The following is a 20,878-nucleotide window of genomic DNA, read 5'->3' as shown; positions in this document are numbered from 1 at the left end:
TGAACACAACTTCACAATTTTCTTGTGTCCTGAGTTTCCCAGGGGTCCAGTTCCCTCCCAGTAGCCAGGAAGATATTGGCCCTCTGAGCCCCCTGCTCTTACCAGAACTTCATTAAGCCCCAGGGACCCTAGCATCCCGGAGGAGTTAAGTAACAATCCCATGGGCTGCCTTCTGCATGAGGACAGTACCCATCAAAGCATCCAGGAGATGAACAGGCTAATTGGGTTCTTAAAGCCTCAAGTGATACCACTGGCCTCTTGTTGCATACAGGCTGCCCCCATGTCCAAGGATTCCTCTTCCTGCCCCTGAGCTCCCCAAAGCTGTCTCCTGCCAGATGCAGGGGGTGGGTCCCCAGGCCTGGCCCTGAGAAACCCTGAGCAAGGCTTAGAAGTCTGTGGCTCTAGGAGTCTGGAAACTCCAGGCCCTGGTCCTATCACTTAGAAACTACGTGACTTTGGCTAAGCTACAACCCTCTCTGGTCCTGGCTCTGCACCAGAGTTGGACCTGACAGTAATTATCACCACCACTGGTAGAGGATTTACAGAGTGCCAGGCACTACACCAGCACTACTACTCTCCCTCATTTAACCTCCTAACGACCAAATGTCATAAGATTATCATGTTACAGATGAGAAGACCACGGTTCAGCGGGCTTAACAACCCCAAACAGCTAGTAAGTGCTAGAACAGGACCTCACACTCAGACCCCACCTCCAACGTCAGCTCCTTATCATCACCATTCTAGGCTGTCCCCCAGGTACTGACAACTGTTTCCATGCCAATATTCTAGGATCCTACAGGGAAAGGATCCTGTTTCTTCCCAGCGATAAAATCACAGTCCAGAGGGCTTGAGGCTTCCCCAGAACCAGGTACAGTCTGGGCTGGTGGTTGGAAGATGTGGGCAAGTGTACACAGACTGCATCAGCCGGGAGCCGGGGGCAGAGTAGGCTCTCGGGTACATCTGTAAATTGAATGAATGAATGAATGAGTGAGTGAGTGAGTGCCAACTCCATGTCAGGTTATGCTCACTCTGCTGTCCCACCAGAGGCTTGGTTTAGAAGGTGCAGCTACCTAGTTCATGCCAGTTTGGGTGGGAGGTGTGAGCCCCAGGAGGAGCCCTGGCTGGAGGAGCTGCGTTCTGGAAGTTTTTGTTGCTGAGGGATACTGCTCCCGGCTCTCCAAGTTCAACTAAGCCTGTGCCCTTGGGCTCCCGCATTGCTGGGTTCTCCCCTGGCCTGAGGGTTAATGGGCAGCAGGCTTGCCCTGGGCCCACCGTGGGGCTGAATCTAAGTAGTCCTTGAGGAGAAAGAGGACGCTTGGAAGGATGAAGCTGGGTGCCCTGCCCCATCCGACAGAGGTGGGGCTATGAGCTCATGGTCTGCTGGCTGAGCTACTGCCCAGCTTCTTGAGTCTAAGGATTCAGGAAAGTTACAAGGTGACCTGTCTGGCTCTTTAAACTTCTGTCACTCAGAGCATCTCTTTTCAGGGTTGAGTTTGGAGCGTCTAGGTTTGATATGAATGAGCAGGGCCACTTCTGAATCTCCTGATCAGTTCATATGCAGGTGGATCCCAGTCCCAAACCCAGAACCCTTCAGAGCCCAGGGTAGGCTCAGAGGAAGGCGTGGTGGGAGATGGGGCAAGGCTGGGGTCGGTGACCTGGGGCTAGGCAGTCCTAAGAGCAGCCCCAGAACTGCCTCCCCCAGCCTCAGAGACTGCAAAGACTGGGGGACTCTACATGGGAAGTGGTATACAGTAGGCACTTGATAAGTACTTGTGGAGAGAAGGCTTGGAGAGAGCTGGTGTTCTCAATCCCTACATAGGTCCAGGTCAAAGCTGCAAGGGGCTTCTGCCTGGGGGGACCCCACACCAGAGGCAGTAGAAGTGATGCTGTCATGGGACTCAGGATTCCCCTGTGGGTCAAGAGCCCTGTCCATTCAGTCAACGCCTGTGGTCACCATTGGGCAGCTGTCCTGGGGGAAGCCTCTGGAAGGCTCTGGAGGCAGCCCTCCCCTGGCATGCCCCCAAACCTGACCCCATGGAAATCCCTTCAGAAGCCCTGCCCCACACAGTGAGATAATAATGACCATAATGAGAACAGTCACCCACACGTGTGCACAGCGCTTTACAGGTTACAAAGTGTTTCACATACATCATCTCATCAATTCCTCACAACAGCCCTGTGAGGTAGGCAGGGCGGGGAGTAACGTTTCCACTTATACAGATACAGAGACTGAGGCCCAGAGAGGGCCAATGACCTATTCGAGGCCACATAGCAAGTCAGCAGCAGAGCTGGATCTGGAGTTAGGCCTCGGTCCCTGGCTCTCTCCACTGACTGTGCTGTCCTCCAGGAGGACCCCAGCCTCTGTCCAGAGTCTCAGCCACACTCGAGCCAGGCCCCACCCCCGGGCAGTAGTGCTGCCTGGCAGCTCGGCAGAGAGGCCCTCACCCACACTGGGCAGCCCAGTCCCCTCCACCCGCTCCCTGCAGACGGCCAGCCCAGAGCTGGGCCTAGACCCACCACCCAGCCTGCTCTGGCGCCTGCCCTGGCTGGGTGGGCAGGCGAGTGGGGCTGGAACCTCCTTCCCTGATTTCCTGAGTGATCCCTCCCCACAGGGGAAGAGAAGAGAAAGGAGGAAGAGGAAGAGGAGGAGGAGGAAGAGAAAAACAAGAAATTGAGTTGGAAGAGGGCCCTGGAGCAATCAGGACGTCAAAAGTTTGCATTCCAACTAGCTATAGGAAATAGTTTTTTTTCTCTTTTTATTATTTCAAGTTTTCATAAAAATCCATAATTATTGAAACCCAAGTTACAGAGGAAGTTTGTAACTTTTTTTTAAATTGAATTATTGACTGTGCTGCATGTTGGTTCATCAGCTTCCAACTCCAGTCTGTCAGTGTGTGCCCCTGTGCAGGTGGGGTCCCCAAGCCTGGACTTCTGAGGTCCTGGTAGAAAGAGGGCAGGCGGTGAGGGCTGGCGCGGGCAGCAGGAGACAGGGTACGAGGGAGAAAAAGAGTGTGTGTAGAGGGGCAGAGAGGAGGTGGGAAGGACTGGGGAGCCAGTGGACGGTGGCCAGACCCCTTCCCCTGCCTGGCACGCCCGGGGGTCCCTGCCCCCCGCCCCGGCCTCATATCATCTTCATGTTGAACTTGCGGGGTGCGTCCGCAGAGCTGATGCCTGCGTCCGACTTGCGGGGCACATACTCAATCTCAATGTTGTGCTTCGTGTTGCCCTTGCCCCGGCTCCAGAGAAACAGCAGCACCAGACAGAAGAGGACGACGCCCAGGAAGGAGATGAAGCCCATGGTGGTGGCAATGATGAGGGTCTTGATGTCAAAGGGGAAAGGCACGGTGGCGCGAGTGCTGTTGGCCTCTCCCTCGCCCGGCTGGTTGGAGATGAAGGCGAAGGTCTTGTTGGGTTGATGGGGCCAGTCGGGCGAGTAGCTGCGCACATGCAGGTGGGCGGGCATGGAGTCGTTGCCGCCCGCGTTGGCCGCAATGCACAGGTACGTGCCGTTGTCCTGTACCTGGGCGTAGCGCACCTCCAGCGTGCCATCGGGGAAGACCGTGAGCCGCCCATTGCTCTTGGCTGAGACCAGGTGCTTGCGCGGCGAGAGCCAGAGGATGGCTGGCGGCGGGTCGCCATCCGCGCGGCACACGAACTGCACCGTGTGGCCCTCGTCCACAAACACCTGTTGGGCCTTGCGGTCCCGGATGCGAGCGCGGCGGCAGGTGAAGTAGTTGGGCAGGAGCACGTCGGGGAAGTCCTTGAACTCCTTGCCCTGGACGAACTCGGGCGTGGCGCACGTGGGCTGCTGCCGGTTGAAGTTGAGCCGCCAGCGGCGCCGGAACACCCACAGGAGCCGGCAGTCACAGGCTAGCGGGTTGGAGTCCAGGATGAGTGTCTCCAGGTTGCCCACCGAGTGGAAGGCAGACTCCTCCAGTGTGGTCAGCTGGTTGCCAGAGACATTGAGCACGCGCAGGTAGTTGAGGCCGCGGAAGGCATAGGGCTCCACCACGGCCAGCTGCCCACCCACCAGCTGGATCTCCTGCAGCCTTAGCAGCTCATGCAACATGGAGCCCTCAATGGTGCTGATGGGGTTGTAGGAGAGGTTGAGGAAGCGGAGATAGACCAGGTGGCGCACGGCCAGGTAGGGCACGGCGGTCAGGTTGCAGTGCGTGATGGACAGGGACGTCAGGTTGAGTCCGTAGAGACAGTTGGGAGTCATGGTGTCCAAGTAGGGCCAGTGGGAGATCTCCAAGACCTTGAGCCGGTACAGCCTCTTGAAGGAATAGTCCCGGATGGCGTTGATGTTGAGGTGCCGGAGCCGCAGGACAATGAGGCCGTGCAGGTGGGACAGCGCCTCAGGTGGGGATGGAGGTCAAGTTGCATTTCTCCAGCGTCAGCTGCTCCAGGCTGTTGAGGCCGCTGAAGGCTCGGTGGGAGATGTAGACGAGGTCGTTGTCGCCGACCTCCAGCGACTTGAGGTTGTACAGGTCCTGGAACATGTAGTCCAGCAGGATGACGATCTTGTTCTCGCTGATGTCCAGCTTGGTCAGGTTACTGAGGCCAGTGAAGACGCCCAGGGGGATGAGCTTCAGGCGGTTGCTGCGGAGCCCCAGCGTCCGGAGGTTGAAGAGGTTGTTGAAGGCGCCAGGCTCCACGGCGCTCACGATGTTCTCGTTGAGCTCCAGCTCCTCCAGGTGTGGGAAGCTGGCAAACTCGTCCTGGTTGAGCGTCTTGATGCGGTTCTTGCCCAGGTCCAGCAGGCGGGTCTCGGTGGGGATGCCCTCCGGCACCGCCACGAAGCGCTTGCGGTGGCAGAGGACGGCGCGGTCCTGGGCGGAGCACTCGCAGCGGGGCGGGCAGCCCGTGGCCGAGCCTGACAGCACCGAGCCCAGCACCAGCAGGAGGATGGGCTGCCAGCAGGCCAGGAGGGGGCTGGGCATGCTCCTCGCGCCCCCCGCCAGCATCCTCTCGCTCACCTGCAGCTGGGTCAAGCACAGGACAGAGGGGGCCATTAGAGGATATGTTTGCTGGACCCCACCCGAGCCCTCTGTGCCCTTGTGTCCTCCTGCCCCGTCAGGATGTCCCTGACAGAGAGAGGGAGGCAGGGGCCCAGAGTGTCACAGAGCACCTGCCTGGGACCCCACAGTAAGATCCAGATGCCCAAGCCAGAGAGCCTCCTGCTACCCTATGCTGCCTCATCCTTGCCCCAGCGCTGCCCAGAGTCCTCAGCAATCCATGGGATTCAGGGGGCTCCTGGAAGGGGTGGGATCACTTCAGATGAGCCTGGTACTGACACCCCAGGCTGCATCCATCTCCTCTCTATTTCATATTTTACAGTGTGACTCCAGGCATGCACCCCGCACCCCACCTGGCACCCTGAACCTCAGCTTCCCCTGGTGCTCATCAGAGATAAAGCCAGACCTGCTGAGCTGCCCTCAGGGCTCACAGAGGGGATCAAAGGGGCTCAAAGCCTGAGGCTTCTAGGAACAGCCAGCAGACGAGCACATCTGGGACCCAGCTTGCCAGGCAAGGGCTTTTGAGGCTGCTGGGGCCCACCTTCTCAGCCTTCAGCCTGAGCATCCCCTGGCGCAGACACAGTGGCCCCCTCCCTATCAACACTGCACTGTACTCTAAGGCCAAGAATCCTGGGCAATCAGCACACCCAATGGTTCCTGCAGTGTCCACAAATATGCTCCCCAGTGGGGTTTCTGGATCAGTAGGGGTTACCCCCCACCCAGAAAGCCAGTACCCAGCCCTGATGCCTCCCTGTGGAATCTCTCCAACTCTGCCCTTCCTCTGGGTCCCCACGGTGACCCACCCAGGCTCCTGAGCTCAGGGTCCTGCTGTTTTTCCTCCTAGAATGTCCCTGTCCCTGCCTGTTGAAACCCCATCTTCAAGGCCTAATTTAGTATGCCCTGCTTTGAGAAGTTTTTCTCGTCCCCAGTAGGAATTGTGCTCCGCTCCAAAGACCCTGCAGGCTTCATCAATCTGTCTCTCTGGATTCCAATCACCCTCCTCCTGGCTGCTGATCTGATGGGAGCAGTCAGACTCCCACAGCCCAGGGAGGCACAGGCAGCCCTGGACGTGCCAGTCCACGTCGTGGCACGCAGGAAATGAGGCTTGGTGAAGCTGGGCCCTGAGGAACATGCAGGCCTCGGGTGGCGATGACTAGGGAGATGGTGACCGGAGAGGGGCCCAGCTTGGTTACAGGCTGCAGGTGGTGTGACCAAGGGGTGTGCAGGAGCTAGCCCTGCCATTACCCTCTACTACCTGCTCCCACTTGTGCCCAGACTGCCCTTCTCTCCCCTAGCACTGTTCTGCCCCATGGGAAACTAGCCCAGCAGGGTTGGTGGGGGCTGGGAGGACTAGTCTGGACTCCTCCAAACTCCAGAGGCTGGATCAGATGGTCTCTGGGGGCCAAGATGCAGCCTTTCTACTGCCAGGTTGGGTGAAGATGCATCCCACACAGCATGGCACCCTTGGGACTCTGCTGCTGTCCACATACCCCACACTCATGGCCCCGACGGGAGGCTCACTGCAGAAAAGGGATGCCCAGGCTGGGAGGGTCCCACCTCTCTGCTCCAGCTCAGGCCCTTCTCCCACTCCTCCCAGCTCCTCCCCACAGCTGCACATAGCCTCCACTTTCAAGGCTACAGACCTTATCATCCACATGTCAATCCTTAAGGCAACTGGGGCTTGGAGAGCTTGTGGCTGCCAAAGGACACCCAGCCAGTAGAGAGGGTGGATTTGAGACCAGGGCTCTGGGCTGTCAGACTTCAATGACACCACATAATTTCCAATGCTCCAGCGGTCTCCCAGGACTTACAGGTGCTCGCAGGTTGTTGATTGACTAAGTGACTGATTAACCAGAGAGGGCTTCTGGTGTCACTGACATGTTATGGAATCTGCAAGGCTTTGTTATTCCCAATGGCTTTATCCACCCCCCTCCCCTCAGGCCCTCTCATCCTCTCTCCAGACTCTTCTGTGGTGTGGCTTCCCCCACCCCATCCCTAACAGGCCATTTTCTACAGTTGCACACGCTCCAGTGACCCACCAGAAAAGCAAACATCCTGACAGGAGATCAATAAGTAATTGGGCCGGCAGCTGGGGCTGGTGTGGGTGTGAGCCTGGGGACCTGAAAGGTAAATAGGACTTTTAGCACCCAGCTCAAGGCTGGGCTGGCAGGTGGGGTGGGGGCTGCTGAGAGGGTGCTAAGGAATGAGAAAGGGGATAGCGAGGGCACAGGCTACCTTGAGATGTTGGTAAGCCCCACATACAGACAAGAATCTGGCATTCAAAGACTCCACCTTCTTGTCTCAACCTACCCGTCTCCCTCCTCCCCCCCAATTCCCCACAGTGAAGCCACCCAGGGATTCCCACCTCATTCCTGCCTCTAAGCCATCTCCTTTTGGAGATCTCTCATAGCTTTAGTGCTCCAGCAGCCTTTGTGGATATCTACTCCCAAAGGCCACCTCCTCCATGAAGCCATCCTTGATCTACTCAGTCAGAAATAATCTCTTGACAACTCTGAATTACCTTGCATTTATTAGTAGTGACATTATGTACCTGATGTATAGCACCTCATTCTAAAAGTGATTTGAGCCAATGGACAGAAAAATTCTGTTCCAAGATGATAAGAAGATAAAGCTAAAGAAGGCAAGCCAGTCAAGAAAGAATGCCACAGAACCCTGTATAATGATTAAAGGTGTGAGCTTCCTAGTGACCTGAGCAAAGAGGGAAATATACTCCAAAGCCTCAGCACTTGGCTCCTCTCCTGTGTCGTATGTTTAATCTTGGGTCAAACCCTCATGGGTGCATTTGTCTCACCTGCTGGAGAGTGAGGTGCCTGAGGGCAAATGGTGTGTCTGCAGCCTCAGATCAAGAAAAGACTCCATCGGGTGTTCTTTGAAAGGAAGTGTATGTGCATGAGAGTTTTTGCAGGAATTAAAGCCACTCTGATGGAGCAGGCCCACTGAGCAAAGAGAGACCTGGAAAATTCAAATACATTGATGGAAAAGCTGGTCGGCATTGCCCTATGTGGCAGGCCTAGCAGTTAGACCCGCAGAGCAATGGGCCATATTACATGGGACCAGGAAAGCTCCAGAAGGGCACATCCTCCAAACTGCCTCATCCTTCACCTTTTACATGTGACTGTCCTGAAAGGTGAGGAAATTGAGACCTAGAGGGGCTAAGATGACTCCCCAAGCTGGCACAGCATGCTGGGCCTAGTCTCCTGGTCTAACACCCCTGTGGGGTCCCTGTGATCTAGGGATGCTGGCAGGGCCATGTCATGAGGTGTGGTCACCAAAACTGCTGACTGAGCAACGTGTTACTCTCACCATCCTGGCATTGTTATTCCTGCTGGTTACTCCGCAATGGCTAAGAAGTGTTTTATGCATTTTAATCAGTGTTTTTATTTTGGATCCTTGCCCCCTGAAGGGCTTCCCACAAGGGCAAGAGTTTAAAAACTGGACCAATAAATACAAAGGAAATAAACATTGAAGGCCAGCAGGTGGGCAGGCAGAGGAGAGCTGTGCCCGGGCCACAAGGCACGGAGCCAACAGTAGCCTGAGTCTTCCCAACCCAGAGCAGTAGGGGCAGCCGAGTCATCAGACTTGCACTGCAGAGAGCTATCTACCACCATCACACCCTCACTCGCAGCCGGGGACAAATATGGCCTGGCTCACTCGATCCCCACACCAGCCACTCCACTGTGTGACCCCGAGGATGCCTGCCCTCTCTGCCCTTCCTCCCACTGTGCAGTGCAGGGCTGGTTCTAGGAGAAACTGGATTCTCTCCAGCTGGAATGTCAACATGCTTCAAACTGGCTTAGAGGATGAAGAGGAGTAGGGGCTCAGACCCCAAATTGCAATTTTACAGGGACTAGAAGGATCTTTTTGAGGTTGATAACTGCAGTTGGGGGCCTCACATTAGGGCTGTTTCCCCTGAGGTTCAGGGTTGGAGAGGGCAACTGGTGGAGACAGAAGAGGCATGGATCACCCATGGGTGGATTTGGAGAACCCCCGAGGGAAGTCAGGAGTCCATCTATCTCCTAAGGCAGCATCTGGAGGTCCCTGAGAGCAGGAGAGTGCCTCTCCCATGCACCCAGCCTGGCCCCTACAAGCTGGTCAGACACCTGCACCTAGAGAAGGGGTGGGACCAGCATCCACAGACCACCTGGTACAGGCCAGGCTCTAGGCTTTATTCACTGTCTTAGAAACTCTCATCCAGCATTCAAAAAGATGTATTTCTTACCCATTTTACAGATGAGAAAAATGAAGGCCTCCAAAAGGGAATTTATTTGCCTTTAGGCCTGGGCTACAAAGCTAGGAGGCAGCAGAGCTCTGTTCCTCCTGGTCAGGCTGCCTGCCTCAAGAGCCACCCGGGTGAAGCAGGACTTCTTTCAGACACACAGGCCAGTTCAGAGCCAGAGGAGGGGTGGGTGTGTCAGGGCATTGCTAGGGTAAGGCCCCCAGGGCTGAGGGAAGGCACCAGTCCTTAGGTAGCTAAATGTAGTTACCCTTCCCCTCCAAATCTGACAAACTGTCAGAAAACAGTATGTTGAACACACTGAATTTTTTCAGTGTTTTTCCACCATACCATTCTCTTGTGCCTGCTGCCACTGTCTATGCTAAAATCTTTCCTAATTTGGGGTCAGCTGCAATGCAGGATGGAAGTTTTAGTTATTTTAGGTTTACAGTATCAATATTTCATGGTGTTCCCACTCAGTGTTCCTCAGGGACTGCAGGGATCCCCAGCACACACAGGCATGAGATCCCTGGCACAGAGGAGCCCGCTGCCATCGCCGGGGCCCAGGGCCCTCTGGGTTAACAGCCTGGCTGTGTGACTGGGGCAACGGTGCCGTGCCGGGCTGCTTCCTCACTGAGAAATGAGGCAGGTATGCACGGTCTCCTCTTGTCCTGACACCCTACATTCCTAAGGCTGGGTCTGCAGCAGGAGGGAGGGAGGAGGGATGGCAGAGCTGGGAAGGGGGCGGAGAGCTTCAGAGAGTCTGCCTCGGGCCCTGCTCAGCTCCATGGCCCTGTCCTACTGCTTGTCTGGAGTCCTGGGCCTGTTAGCGCATCCTCTCCCCACCACCACACCTTCAGGTGGACTGATTACTCAGAAAGGTGAACGGACTTGTGCTGGGTCATTAAAGATTGGAGGCAAGGGAAGGTCTAGATTCCTTGTGACTTGCCCTGTCCCCAGGTCCCTGCCTGTCTGAAGTCTCTTCTTTGCCTTCAGCTCCAGGGCACAGAGCAAATGGATCTATTTCATGAATGATAAAGTGCGTTTGTGGTAAGTGCACCTGGCCACGTGGCTGGAAGAAGGGGGAAGTAGGGGGGAAGTGAGGCCTGTCTAGAAAGCCCCCCATGGTCACTCCAGCCCAGGCCCTTTCTCCCACAGTGAGAGTCAACCATCTGTCATGCCTGGAGATCTCCCACCCTGCCTGAAGAATCTAGCTCAAGGGTCTCTTATCAAGCAGCTCTTTGTAAGCTCCCAGGAAGAAGGGCCCACCTCCTGTCGATCCCCCTGGATCTCTGGCAGCCCGCTGCCAAGCACTGCTGCTGTGTTGACCTCTCTCCCTACGTCCCTCTGTTGGAGCTTCTCCTGCCTCGCCGTCTGTGTCCCCCATATCAAGAGCCCCCAGTGCAGGGCTGGGGCTGACATAGCTCAGCACCGCCAGGCCCAGCTTCAAAGAGCAGAATCCCTACAAACAGCTGCTGGGACAGCTCCCAAGAACAGCCCTTGAAGCCTAGTCTAGGCTCTTTATAGAGGCTTCAGGAAGGAGGAGGAGGAGGCGTCATGTGGGCTCAGGCTGAGCTGCAGATACATTTCCACTGGCCAAGTCAGGGGAGGGAGGGGCAGCACTTTCAGCCAAGAGAATGGTGCCGGCAGAGGTGTGCAGGGTGGAGCTGACTGGTGGCCTGGAACATTTGAGAGCATCCAGGGCCTCCTAATTGCTTCTCTCCTACCCCAAATCCCGACCCGGGTCCCTGGACTCCTTTTAAAGACACACCATTCTGGCTTTCCAGGCTAATCCCTGCTGAGGTGTGAATGGCTGATAATGGCTTAAGGTGTGAGCTGCTAATGGGGGAAACTTGGTCTTCCCTGGCCAGGCTAATCCGGCAGGGCTGTGCTGAGAGCCCAGGGGGAGGGCAGGGGCTGCCTCCTGGCACACGGGGAGGGGGTGTGGGGGCAAAGGGAACCCTGAGAGGAGGGGTTAGCATCCAGGCTGAGCTCTGGCAGGAGAAATCCAGACTGACAGTGTGGCCTGTGGGCAGGCAGCCGGGCAGTGTCCGTCTGTCTCCTGGGCTGGGCTGCCTGCCCTCTCCCCTCCCCTTCCCCTTCTTCAGCAACGCCCTCCCAACAGGGAGAGAAAAATCAGCCTGAAAGAAAATTGAGGTCATGTCCTTTGTTGTGTATAATTCTTTATTTTCCTCTTGCTCTTGGTCTGGCAAAGGGCTGCTGGGCCCCCAGGGTGTGTGTGTGTGTGTGTGTGTGTGTGTGTGTGTGTGTGTGTGTGTGTGTGTGTGTGTGTGTGTGTGTGTGTGTGTGTGTGTGTGTGTGTGTGTGTGTGTGTGTGTGTGTGTGTGTGTGTGTGTGTGTGTGTGTGTGTGTGTGTGTGTGTGTGTGCGCGCGCGCGCGCCCGCCTGCTATCCCTCCCCCTGCCACAGCCACTCCCTGCCTTCCCTGGCCCAGTGCCGTCAGCCCCATCTCTTAGGTGCACTTGGAAACTCAATCCTCTCCCAAAGGTGCTCACCTGGCCTCTCAGCCATGACCAGGCTGGAGGGTGCTGCCTGGGCACGAAGTGGCGAGGGCAGCTGCCTCTGTGTGGCCCTGGGCAAGCAGCCGGTCCCCTGCACCTGAGGGAGGAATGCCCCTGCCCACCCCACGGCCCTGCCCATGGAGCATAGCAGATCTCAGGAGCTGCCAGCCTTCCGGCCAGCCCGCAGCCCCAGGCCATTTGCGGGATAAATTATGAATTTTAATTGTCAAAGCGTCTTAGTGTTTAAAGGCTTCTATATATAGGCTCTGCCTCCAACAGCAGCCTGCTCAGTGGGGAGGGGCAGGGCTGGGGCAGGGCCTGGAGGGGGCGGCTTCTGGCTGGGTAAAGGGCACTGGGCTCACAGGTCCCAAGCCTGGGCTCCAGCCAGGGCACCTGGCCCTGCTGTGTGACCCCAGGTGAGTCCTGGACCACCCTGGACCCCATCCGCTCCTCCATAGGATTGTTCTGAGGTAAGAGACCAGTTGGGAAGCTAGGATCCAGCCTGAGGGGGGCAGAAGGGAGCCACTGATTCTGGGAAGCCTCCTGTTGTCTGTGCTGGTCCTGCCCGAGTGAATAGAGCCCGGACCTGGAGTGGAGCTGTCCCAGAACTGAGGAAGGGCAGGCAAACACCCATGCAGCCACCTGACAGGGCTGAAGGAAAATGCAGCTCCTACAACCCAGTACCTCTCTTCCCATTTCTCTCTGGGTCTGAGACGCCAACCCAGGCCCTCAGGGGCAGGAAAGTATCCCCACAGGCCTCTGGCCCCACCCACCACCCAGGCCAGGGCCCCTTGGGAGTGGCCCTGCCTCATCTCCCACCAGCCCTACGCATCTTCCTGGAGCACCTGGGGTCCTTTCCCAGTGCTCCAGTCCTCAGGCTCCTCTACCTTGGGAACAGCTCAGACTGGCCCATCTCAGGCTTTGGAGGCCTGGAAACCAGCCAGTCCCCACTTGGGAAGGTCACAAGCCTTGAGCTTGGGAAAGGGGGGAGGTCCCAGCCTCAGAAACCCAGGGTGTGGAGAGGAGAGCTGAAGGGAGTGGTGGAAGTAGTATGGGATTTGAAGGCCAGAGGCCTAATAAATAGAATGATGATGATGATGATTGGAAAAACCCTTACAGAGGGCCTTTGGTGTGCCAGGCATTACTCTAAGCACTTTACCTATAAAAATTAGTTTAATTTCACCACAACCTGTTGAGGTAGGTCCTGTTCCTATCCCCATTTGCAGATGGAAAAGACAGAAGAATAAAAAGGTTCTGCAGCTTGCCCAAGGTCACACAGCTAGTATGATATGAACTCAAACAGGATCCTGTTTAATCTTCACAACAATCCTATTAGGTTGGTACTGTTATCCCCATTTTACAGGTTAGAGAATTGGGGCACAGAGAGGTAATGCAGCTTGCCCTGAATCACACAGCGGTAAGTGGCAGAGCTGGGATTAGGTCTGAGGCAGTTAGACCACAGGTTGTCCTGACTACTCCCATATACTGCCTCTCTCTGATTCAGGTTCAAGGGCTGCTTGCTGAGCAGATGATCTTGAGCAAGTGGCTTTATATCTCTGGACCCTGAACTCCTCATTTAGAAAACAGAAAGGCAGGCTTTATACCACCCTCACTGGGCTGGGGGGCAGAGAATTCAAGGAGAGGGAAGGGAAGAGACATTTATATGGAACACATATATTAAATGCTTTGCAAAATGACCACATTCTGCAACCCTCCCCCAATACCCTGTGAGGGAAGTACCATTAGCCCCACTTTACTGATGAGGAAACTGAGGCTCCAAGCCATTAATTCACCTGCCAAAGGTCACTGAGTTTGTCTAGCTCCAGAGGCACAATAATTGAGACCATCAAGCGGATGAGGAAACTGAGGCCAAGAGCATCAGGGACTTGTCCGAGGCCACACACCATCTCAGGGTTAGGGCCTGGGAAGAACCCTGGCCTCCTTACTGCAGCCACCTTCTCTCTCCAACATCATGCGAGGGTAATATAGCCTTTTGATTCATGGTGTGGCCAGAGTAGGGACGGGTAAAGGTTTAGGTTATTTCTGCCTCAAAAAGGGGAAAAGACTTAAAAACAATCCCCAATATATCACAAACCAAGGTCCAGTAGTGAGTTATTTATAACATGGACAGGCAAACTATAAATAAAAACACTTGCCCTTCTCCTGGCACCGACCGTTCAAAGCCCTCTCTGCTCAATTGAATCTTGGCCAGCCTCTTGCCAAAACCCATTTTCCCAAACTGGTATATGTCCTAAGCTCAGTATCAAGAGGTGATGAGCCCCTCTGGTCAGACACATATAAGGGGTGTGTTATGCTCAGGCACAACTCATGCCATCACCTGGCTGCCTATTCGTTAAAGCCCAGACTTGGGAGGGTGGTGGCATCTCTGCAAATCTCTAAGGGGCGTCCCAAGGCAGAAGGTGCAAAAGGTCCTGGGCAAGCAGCCGGTCCCCTTGGAGGAGCACCACAGGGCGGAGCCAAGACCATGGGCAGAGTCATAGGGGAGGCCCATTGAACTCAGTGTGAGGAATCAAACAAAAGATCAGAAGGCTCAGGATGGAAGACGTGCCTTGGCAGATAGTGAGTGAGCAGGCTGTCATGAGAGGTATGTAAGCAGAGACCATGAATCAGGGACATTGGAGGAGGACTCCTCTGCTGGAGTCCACACCTCAGCAGCCCCTCTCAGCTCTAAGATACCCACATCGTGCACCCAAGAGAAGGGGCCTGACAGGCCAGACCCCAACTGCATCTGCAGCCCTGCGCTGGGCCAGGCAGAGGAAGCATGCTGGCCGGGCCCCCAGCCCCTCCCAGAGCCACGAGGAGGTTCTCTGCAGAGGGAAGCAGAGGAGGTCGCAGAGAGAGATTAATTCCCCAAAATGGGAAAAAATAGAAAAACACACACACCACACACCCTAATAACATGTAATAAGAGATTGGAGACGAGGAACAATGCCCTGGTAATGTCACCCTGGTGGCAATCAATTTGGGTGTCACATGAAATAGGCATAATTATTCCACCAGCCCCATCGCTCGTCTCTACCCAGCTCCAGGGGCCCAGCTCCAGGGGCCCAGGCCCAGGCAGGGAAAGTGCTGTGGAATCAACTGTTGGTGCACCAGGCTGGCAGAGGGAACTGCTCCAAATTAGCTTGCCAGCACTGGGTTTCTCAGCCCCTGAGAGGAGGCAGGGGCTTGAGGGCCTCACCTGTGAATGCCCAGGAGCCACCTTGTTCAGCCATCCCTCACTCACTGTGTGCAAAGGCAGTCAGGGAGGATGAGGTGAGAATGAAGGAGGAACAAACATACATTTGCTCATCAGTATTCATTCCCCGGGTCACCAGGCTCTCACCAAGCACTCACCAAGGCCCAGCTCCAGGCCAGGTGCCAGGGTATAGAGACGGGGCTTATCAGGGGGCTATGCATTATTAAAATAATGAAACACAGGCTCCCTCCGCCTCCCATGCTAGGACCACCTGCTGCCCATCCTGCAGGTGAACACAGAACCACTAGGGATCCTTTGGCTCTAAATGTGCAGGGACCTAAGCTCTCCGTGATCTTTCTTTATTCCCACTTTCCCAGGGAGTCCTTCCTCCCTGACTGCTATTGCCCACCCCTGAGCTCAGGGGTTTGTACTGACAGCATCCCAACGCCTGAGGCATAAAGAGGATGACTGCTTAGTGAGCATCCCTTACACATGGGCTGCTGCCTATCTCAACCCCCATTTCAAACGCCAGAAACCTTGAATTCCAGGAATGCAAATCAAGACCATTTTACACTCATTCAGTCAGTAAAAACCAAGATGTCTGCACATACTGAGTGTTGGTAGGGGTTGGGAGTAATGGGGATACTTCAATAGGAAAGCACAAATGGTCCCATTTGGAAAACACCATGGCACATTTTCTAGTAAAGCTGAACATGAGCATGACCTACAGTCCAGCAATTCTGCTCTTAGCTGTGTGCCCCCAGAGATGCTCTGCATGTCATCTCAGGGGAGGGGACAAGAAGGTTTACTGCAGCAGTGTTTTTAAGAGCAAAAAGGGAAACAACCCAAATGTCCCCTCAATAGAAGAATAAATACACCATGTTATGTTCAAACAACAGAACATCACGCATCAGTGAAAATGAATGAACTACATCTACCATTATTTGCAACAATACAGATGAAACTTAGGAATATCATGCTGAAGAAAAAAGACAAATTCCAGAGGACTCTATACAGTTTCATGTTCCTTTTTAACAAAGTTCAAAAATAACTAAAACAGAACAATTCTCTATATTAAAATTCAAGATTTTAAAAAGGCAATGAAATGCTAAATAGATAATTTAGAGGAGTTATTAAGGTTATCAAGGGATGGGTGAAAAGAAACACATGGGAAGATGTATATTGTTATTAAAGTGCTAGTGTTCAGGCCAGGGAGTAGGGTCAGGGTGTTCATTATATTAGTCTAGTAGTAGTAATAATACTAAATATATTGATTGATTAATTAATTAACAAGCCATGCCTGGATCAGTGAGTAAGAGCCCTGGACCAGAAGTCAGGAAGAAGGCTTGTAAGCTGGGGACTTTGGGCAAGTCATTCCATCTCTCTTTCAGTTTTCTCAGCTTATAAAAGCAAACCTCTGTACCATCAATAAAGCTGAGACTGAGAGCATATCACTGATACCAATATGAGTAGCTAGCAGTTCTTAAGAGCTTACTATGTGCCAGGCACTGTTCTAATCGCTTTGCATATATTAATACACAGTCTTCGTAACAGCTGTTTATCATCCTCACTTTATGGATAAGGAGATAGAGGCCCAAGAGATTAAGTAACTTGCCCAAAGTCAGAAGAGCTGAGATTTGAGCCCAGGCATCTGGCTCCAAGGACCATACTCAACAACTTCACTATAAAATGACACTGAAGGAACTGAACACACATGAGGAAGAGACTGTTGTCAGCACAGCTCTACTGGTCCAAGGATATTAATTCATTCATTCAACATATAAACAAAGGTCAGCATGTCTTAAATGCATTTGGAAGTGAACTTGCCTTTCCACACTCTTTCTACAAAGAACAGTCCCTGATTCTGGAATCTTGCTTTCTGTGTCTCTGCCAAGTCTTCTACTCCTTCAAGAGATACCCAGTCTCTCTCCTTCCCTGGAGGACCCCTGACTGCCTCAGCCCCCAGGAACAAATCTCATCCTTCTCTGAGTGCCTGAGTGTGCTACTGAATACCCTGGCTTGGCTCTCCCTAACCCCTGCCTGGGGCATCCTTGACGCCTTATAGGCTGAAGACACTATGTCTCCCCCAGGTAGTTCTTGCCACTGCTCCCTGGTGCCTCCCAGTGTCTTCCCTATCCCAGGGGCCAGGCAGGAGAGCACAGGGGATGGGTACGGATTGCCCTGAATGTTCAAGGTAATCCATGGGAGCCATGGAAAGGCCTAGCCCAGAGCAGAGCAAGCAGCTCAGCCAGGATGTGTAGAACAAATGCATGAATGAATTGGCTGGTACAATATTAGATGCAAACCTGTGTGATTCTATGCTGTGGGTGCCTGGAGGGTCAGTGATGTGGAGGAGTCAGGGAGGCTTCCTACAGGAGGGGCCAGGAGAAGAGGAGGAGACCATCTGGGTAGGAACGCTGAACCAAGCCAGGTGATGGGGGGACATGTAGAGGGATTGCTGGGAACAGAACAGGCAGCCATCAGTGGATGACCATCAGGAGGGGGAACCCTGAGGCTGGACGGCCCCCATCCTTCCACAGAGCACTACACACAGGACAGCCAGACCAAGAGACCCCGGCCAGCAAAACAAAGGCTGTCTCTGAGACAACTACCACCTGCAGCCTCCCCTTGCTGGCGCTTCCCTAGCCGCACAGGACCCACCTCCTCAACCCTCCACCTGACACTGTCTCATTTCTCAACAGGAACGCATTCCCCCGTCCCCCAGACCCAATCACGATCCTCTCCCCATTTGTTCTGGTGGCACTCGGAGAGTAGCCCCAGATGAGCCGTCACTGGTACCAGGGATCCTGTCTAGCTTTACGCTGAACAAGGACCCACCCTCACAAGACTTTTTTTCCCTTCTTTTCAGTGTCTCCTTGGAATTCTGGATTTTAGAAAACAGTATCTAGCATAGGACAAATGGATGCTCAGGGCATGGAGGAGCTGACCCTAGGACCAAAGAGGACTACTGCAAGGCATAGAGTGGTCTCTCCATTGTCCTCAGCACCTACCCATCCCCCCAAACCTGGCCCCTTGGATTCAGGACCCACTCTAACTCCAGGCACCAGGGAGCACTACAGCCTTGACCAAGCCCTAGCCAAGGCCACCTCACTCTTAAATTGGTAGGGGTGGAGGGGGCGGAGCCAACAATAATACCAGAGGGGGCCCACCCTCACCTTTGCTAAGCTGTCTTCCAGGAGGGGCAGCTGGGTGTTGCCGGGAGCCCCCATCTGGGTTCTGAAGAGTTCCTGGCCTCTCCCCTCTGCCACCTCAGCCCCTCCCTCCTGCCTCAGGCCATGGGGAGAAAGCAGGAAGGGCAGACAAGCTGTCCCAGCAGACCAGGTGCTGGCTTCTTCCCGGAGGTGTGAGGACTCTGAGCCCCTCCCTGCCCACACAAGGACAAAGGGTCTGGGAGCAGCTAACCCTCTCTTCCCTCACAGCATTCCTTGCAGGACGTGGGGAAGCCCCAGGCTCTCTGCTGCCTGGATGCCCCGGCTCATTGCTCCCTGGGCATAGGAGGCACCAGTGCTGGAGCCACTGGCATAATGATCAGCAGGGCTGAGCTGGAGTCATGGACCAGGCTGGGCTGCGCACCCTCCGTCTGCCCAAGCCAAGCAGGGGAGGACTGAGCTGGCAGGGAAGGGGCTTGCCCAGATGGTACTGCCCCCACCTTAGGGCTTCCTGCACTGCCATTCTCCCAGATGCCCCTTCTCCCCAACCCCAACCCCAGGACCTCTGAGAACAAAGAGGAGATGCTGATGCCGGCACAACCAGGGCTGGACAGAGCTGGGCTGGGACCCTGCGCAAGACACAGGAAGGGACAGCCCACTGGGACTGGCCCCACCTCTCCTCAAAGTGGGATCCACCTGGAGGTGCCTGGGGGAGCAGGATGCCCATAGCCCACATTGCAGAGGTAGGGGGCCAAGAAGAAGGCCCCTTGTTCTCAGCTGGTTCCCACCTCCCACCAGCTCTGCTTCAGAATGAAAAGTGGGGCAGGAGGAAGTGAGAAGCCAGGGCTGAAGACAAAGGGGAGGCCCCCAAAGGGTTCCGGGGTCCTCCTCAACCCTAACTCCCTCTCCTCCATTCTCCTAGGCCCCCCAGTTCCCCTCGCCTTCTCCTCACTGGGCAGGAGCTGGAAAGGGGTTGCTCCTTGTTAGGGGAGCAAGGTGGCGCCCAGCCTGGTGCCTGTGGATAAACCTGGTCCCCGATCTGCGTCCACCCGCTTGGGAGTGCCTGGTGCTGCTAGGGCTGCCTCAGAATGGGAGGAGGTACGGAGGACCAGCAGGACTGGGACCCCTCCACAGCTGCGGGGTCTCAGCTAGCCTACCTGGTATTTGTAGGGGTGGGAGGAACGGGAAAGGAGGAGTCCTCAGTTCTGAGGTTTGAGGGGAGTCAGATCTGTGACCCAAAAGCGGATCTGGGTGGCGCTGGGGTGCCCCGCTGCCCCAGGAGGGCGCAGCCCGGGCCGACGGCGGCCCCCAGGGGCGCTAGCCGTGGGGCTGCCCACTCGGGGCTGGGCCGCGGCCGCCGGGCTCACCTGCATCTCGGGCGCGCCGTCCGTCCGCTCCGCTCGGTCACCAATCGCATGTCTCCCCCGCCGGGCCCCAGCCCCTGCCCAGCCCCCTCCTCCGTCTCCTCCTTCTCCTCCTTCTCGTCCAACACCTCCGCCCGGCAGTCCGCGCGCCCTCGCGGGGCTAGCTGTCCGTCTGTCTGCCCCACGAAGGCGGGAGCCAAGCCGGAGCCGGGGCCGGGGCAAGGGCCAGGGAGTAGGGAGGCTGGAGGCCGCGGCTCCGGCGGGCGGAGGGGCGGGCGCGCTCAGGACGCGCGACGCGGGCACCACAAGCCTGGTTCTGCGCCCCGGGCCGGCCTGGAGCCGCCGCCGCCGCCGCCGCCGCCGCCGCCGCCACCACCTCTGCCGCTGGGGCCGGGGTCGAGGCCGGGCGCGCTCCGCAGCGGGGTCGGGGCCAGGGCTGAGGCCGGCGGGCAGCGGCTGCGCATGCTGCTCGGAGCCCCGCGTCGGGAGAGGGGCCGGAGCGGCGCGGGTGGGGACTCCGCGCGCTCCGAGGCCGGGACCGGGACCCGCCGCCTCCTGCGCTGTCGCCGGCCGCCCGCTCCGGCTCCCGCGCCGGCTCCCGCCCGGGCTCCGCGCTCTGCCGCGGCGCAGGGAGGGAGCGCGAGGAGCGAGGAGCGAGCCAGGGAGGGAGGAGGGACCGAGGGAGGGAGGGAGGGAGCGAGCGAGCGAGAGAGCGGCGGGAGCCGGGAGGGGGAGGAGAAGGCGCGGCCGCAAAACCGAGGGAGGGGGGAAGTGAGGTGGGGGACTCGGCTTCTTTCAGCGAAGGGGGCGGAGAGCGAGGAGCGCCCCAACCACCACCCTGCGCGGATGGGGCAGCGAAACTGGCAAGGCGGCGCGGGCTAGGGCTGCACCAACCTTGCGCGGGAGCCGGCGCCCCAGTGCTCCAGCCCAGCACACAGCCGCGCCCCTCCGAGTCCCGGGCCAGCCCGGCCCCGCAGAGTCCGGCCTGCGGTACTCTCGGAGATGTGCGCACCCTCGCGTGTGGCCTCATGTGTGTGCATGTGAGCGCGTGAATGTGTTCACACGTGTTAACTGGGGTCATTGTACGCTGCCATGTGGACCGGCACACGCATGTGAACGGGCAAGGCTCCCCACCGGCAAGGGTTGTTTGGAGGACGGCGTGGGAAGGGTCAGGCCGAGAGCCTCGGTTCTACGCCTTGTCCCTCTTCTCAGAATTGTGTGCGAATCCCTGAAGGGCCCACATCCTGGCGGCCTTGGAGCAAGGCAGGTAGAGAGGGAGGCTCCAGGGGATGGCGAGTAAGGTGCGCCCCGCGGGTCTACCCGGAGCGGGGTCTTGCGCCCTCTTTTGCAGCCTGGGTCCCCGCCCAGTCTG

General features: G+C 56.4%; 1 protein-coding gene across 1 annotated transcript; it reads right to left on the bottom strand.

The window, feature by feature from the left end:
• Nucleotides 1–2,097: 2,097 nt before the first annotated feature.
• Nucleotides 2,098–20,151, bottom strand: LINGO1 (leucine rich repeat and Ig domain containing 1). Its single transcript, XM_032468887.1, is given in 3 exon segments — nt 2,098–4,360; nt 4,362–4,985; nt 19,510–20,151. Coding segments are annotated over 3 exon segments (1,869 nt in total). The 5' UTR covers nt 19,516–20,151; the 3' UTR covers nt 2,098–3,121.
• Between the last annotated feature and the right edge of the window lie 727 nt (nt 20,152–20,878).

Source organism: Camelus ferus, chromosome 27 (assembly GCF_009834535.1).
Source record: "Camelus ferus isolate YT-003-E chromosome 27, BCGSAC_Cfer_1.0, whole genome shotgun sequence".
In the NCBI taxonomy this organism is placed as follows: domain Eukaryota; kingdom Metazoa; phylum Chordata; class Mammalia; order Artiodactyla; family Camelidae; genus Camelus; species Camelus ferus.
Note: the sequence above shows the minus strand (reverse complement) of the source record. Positions and strands in the feature narration are given on the sequence as shown.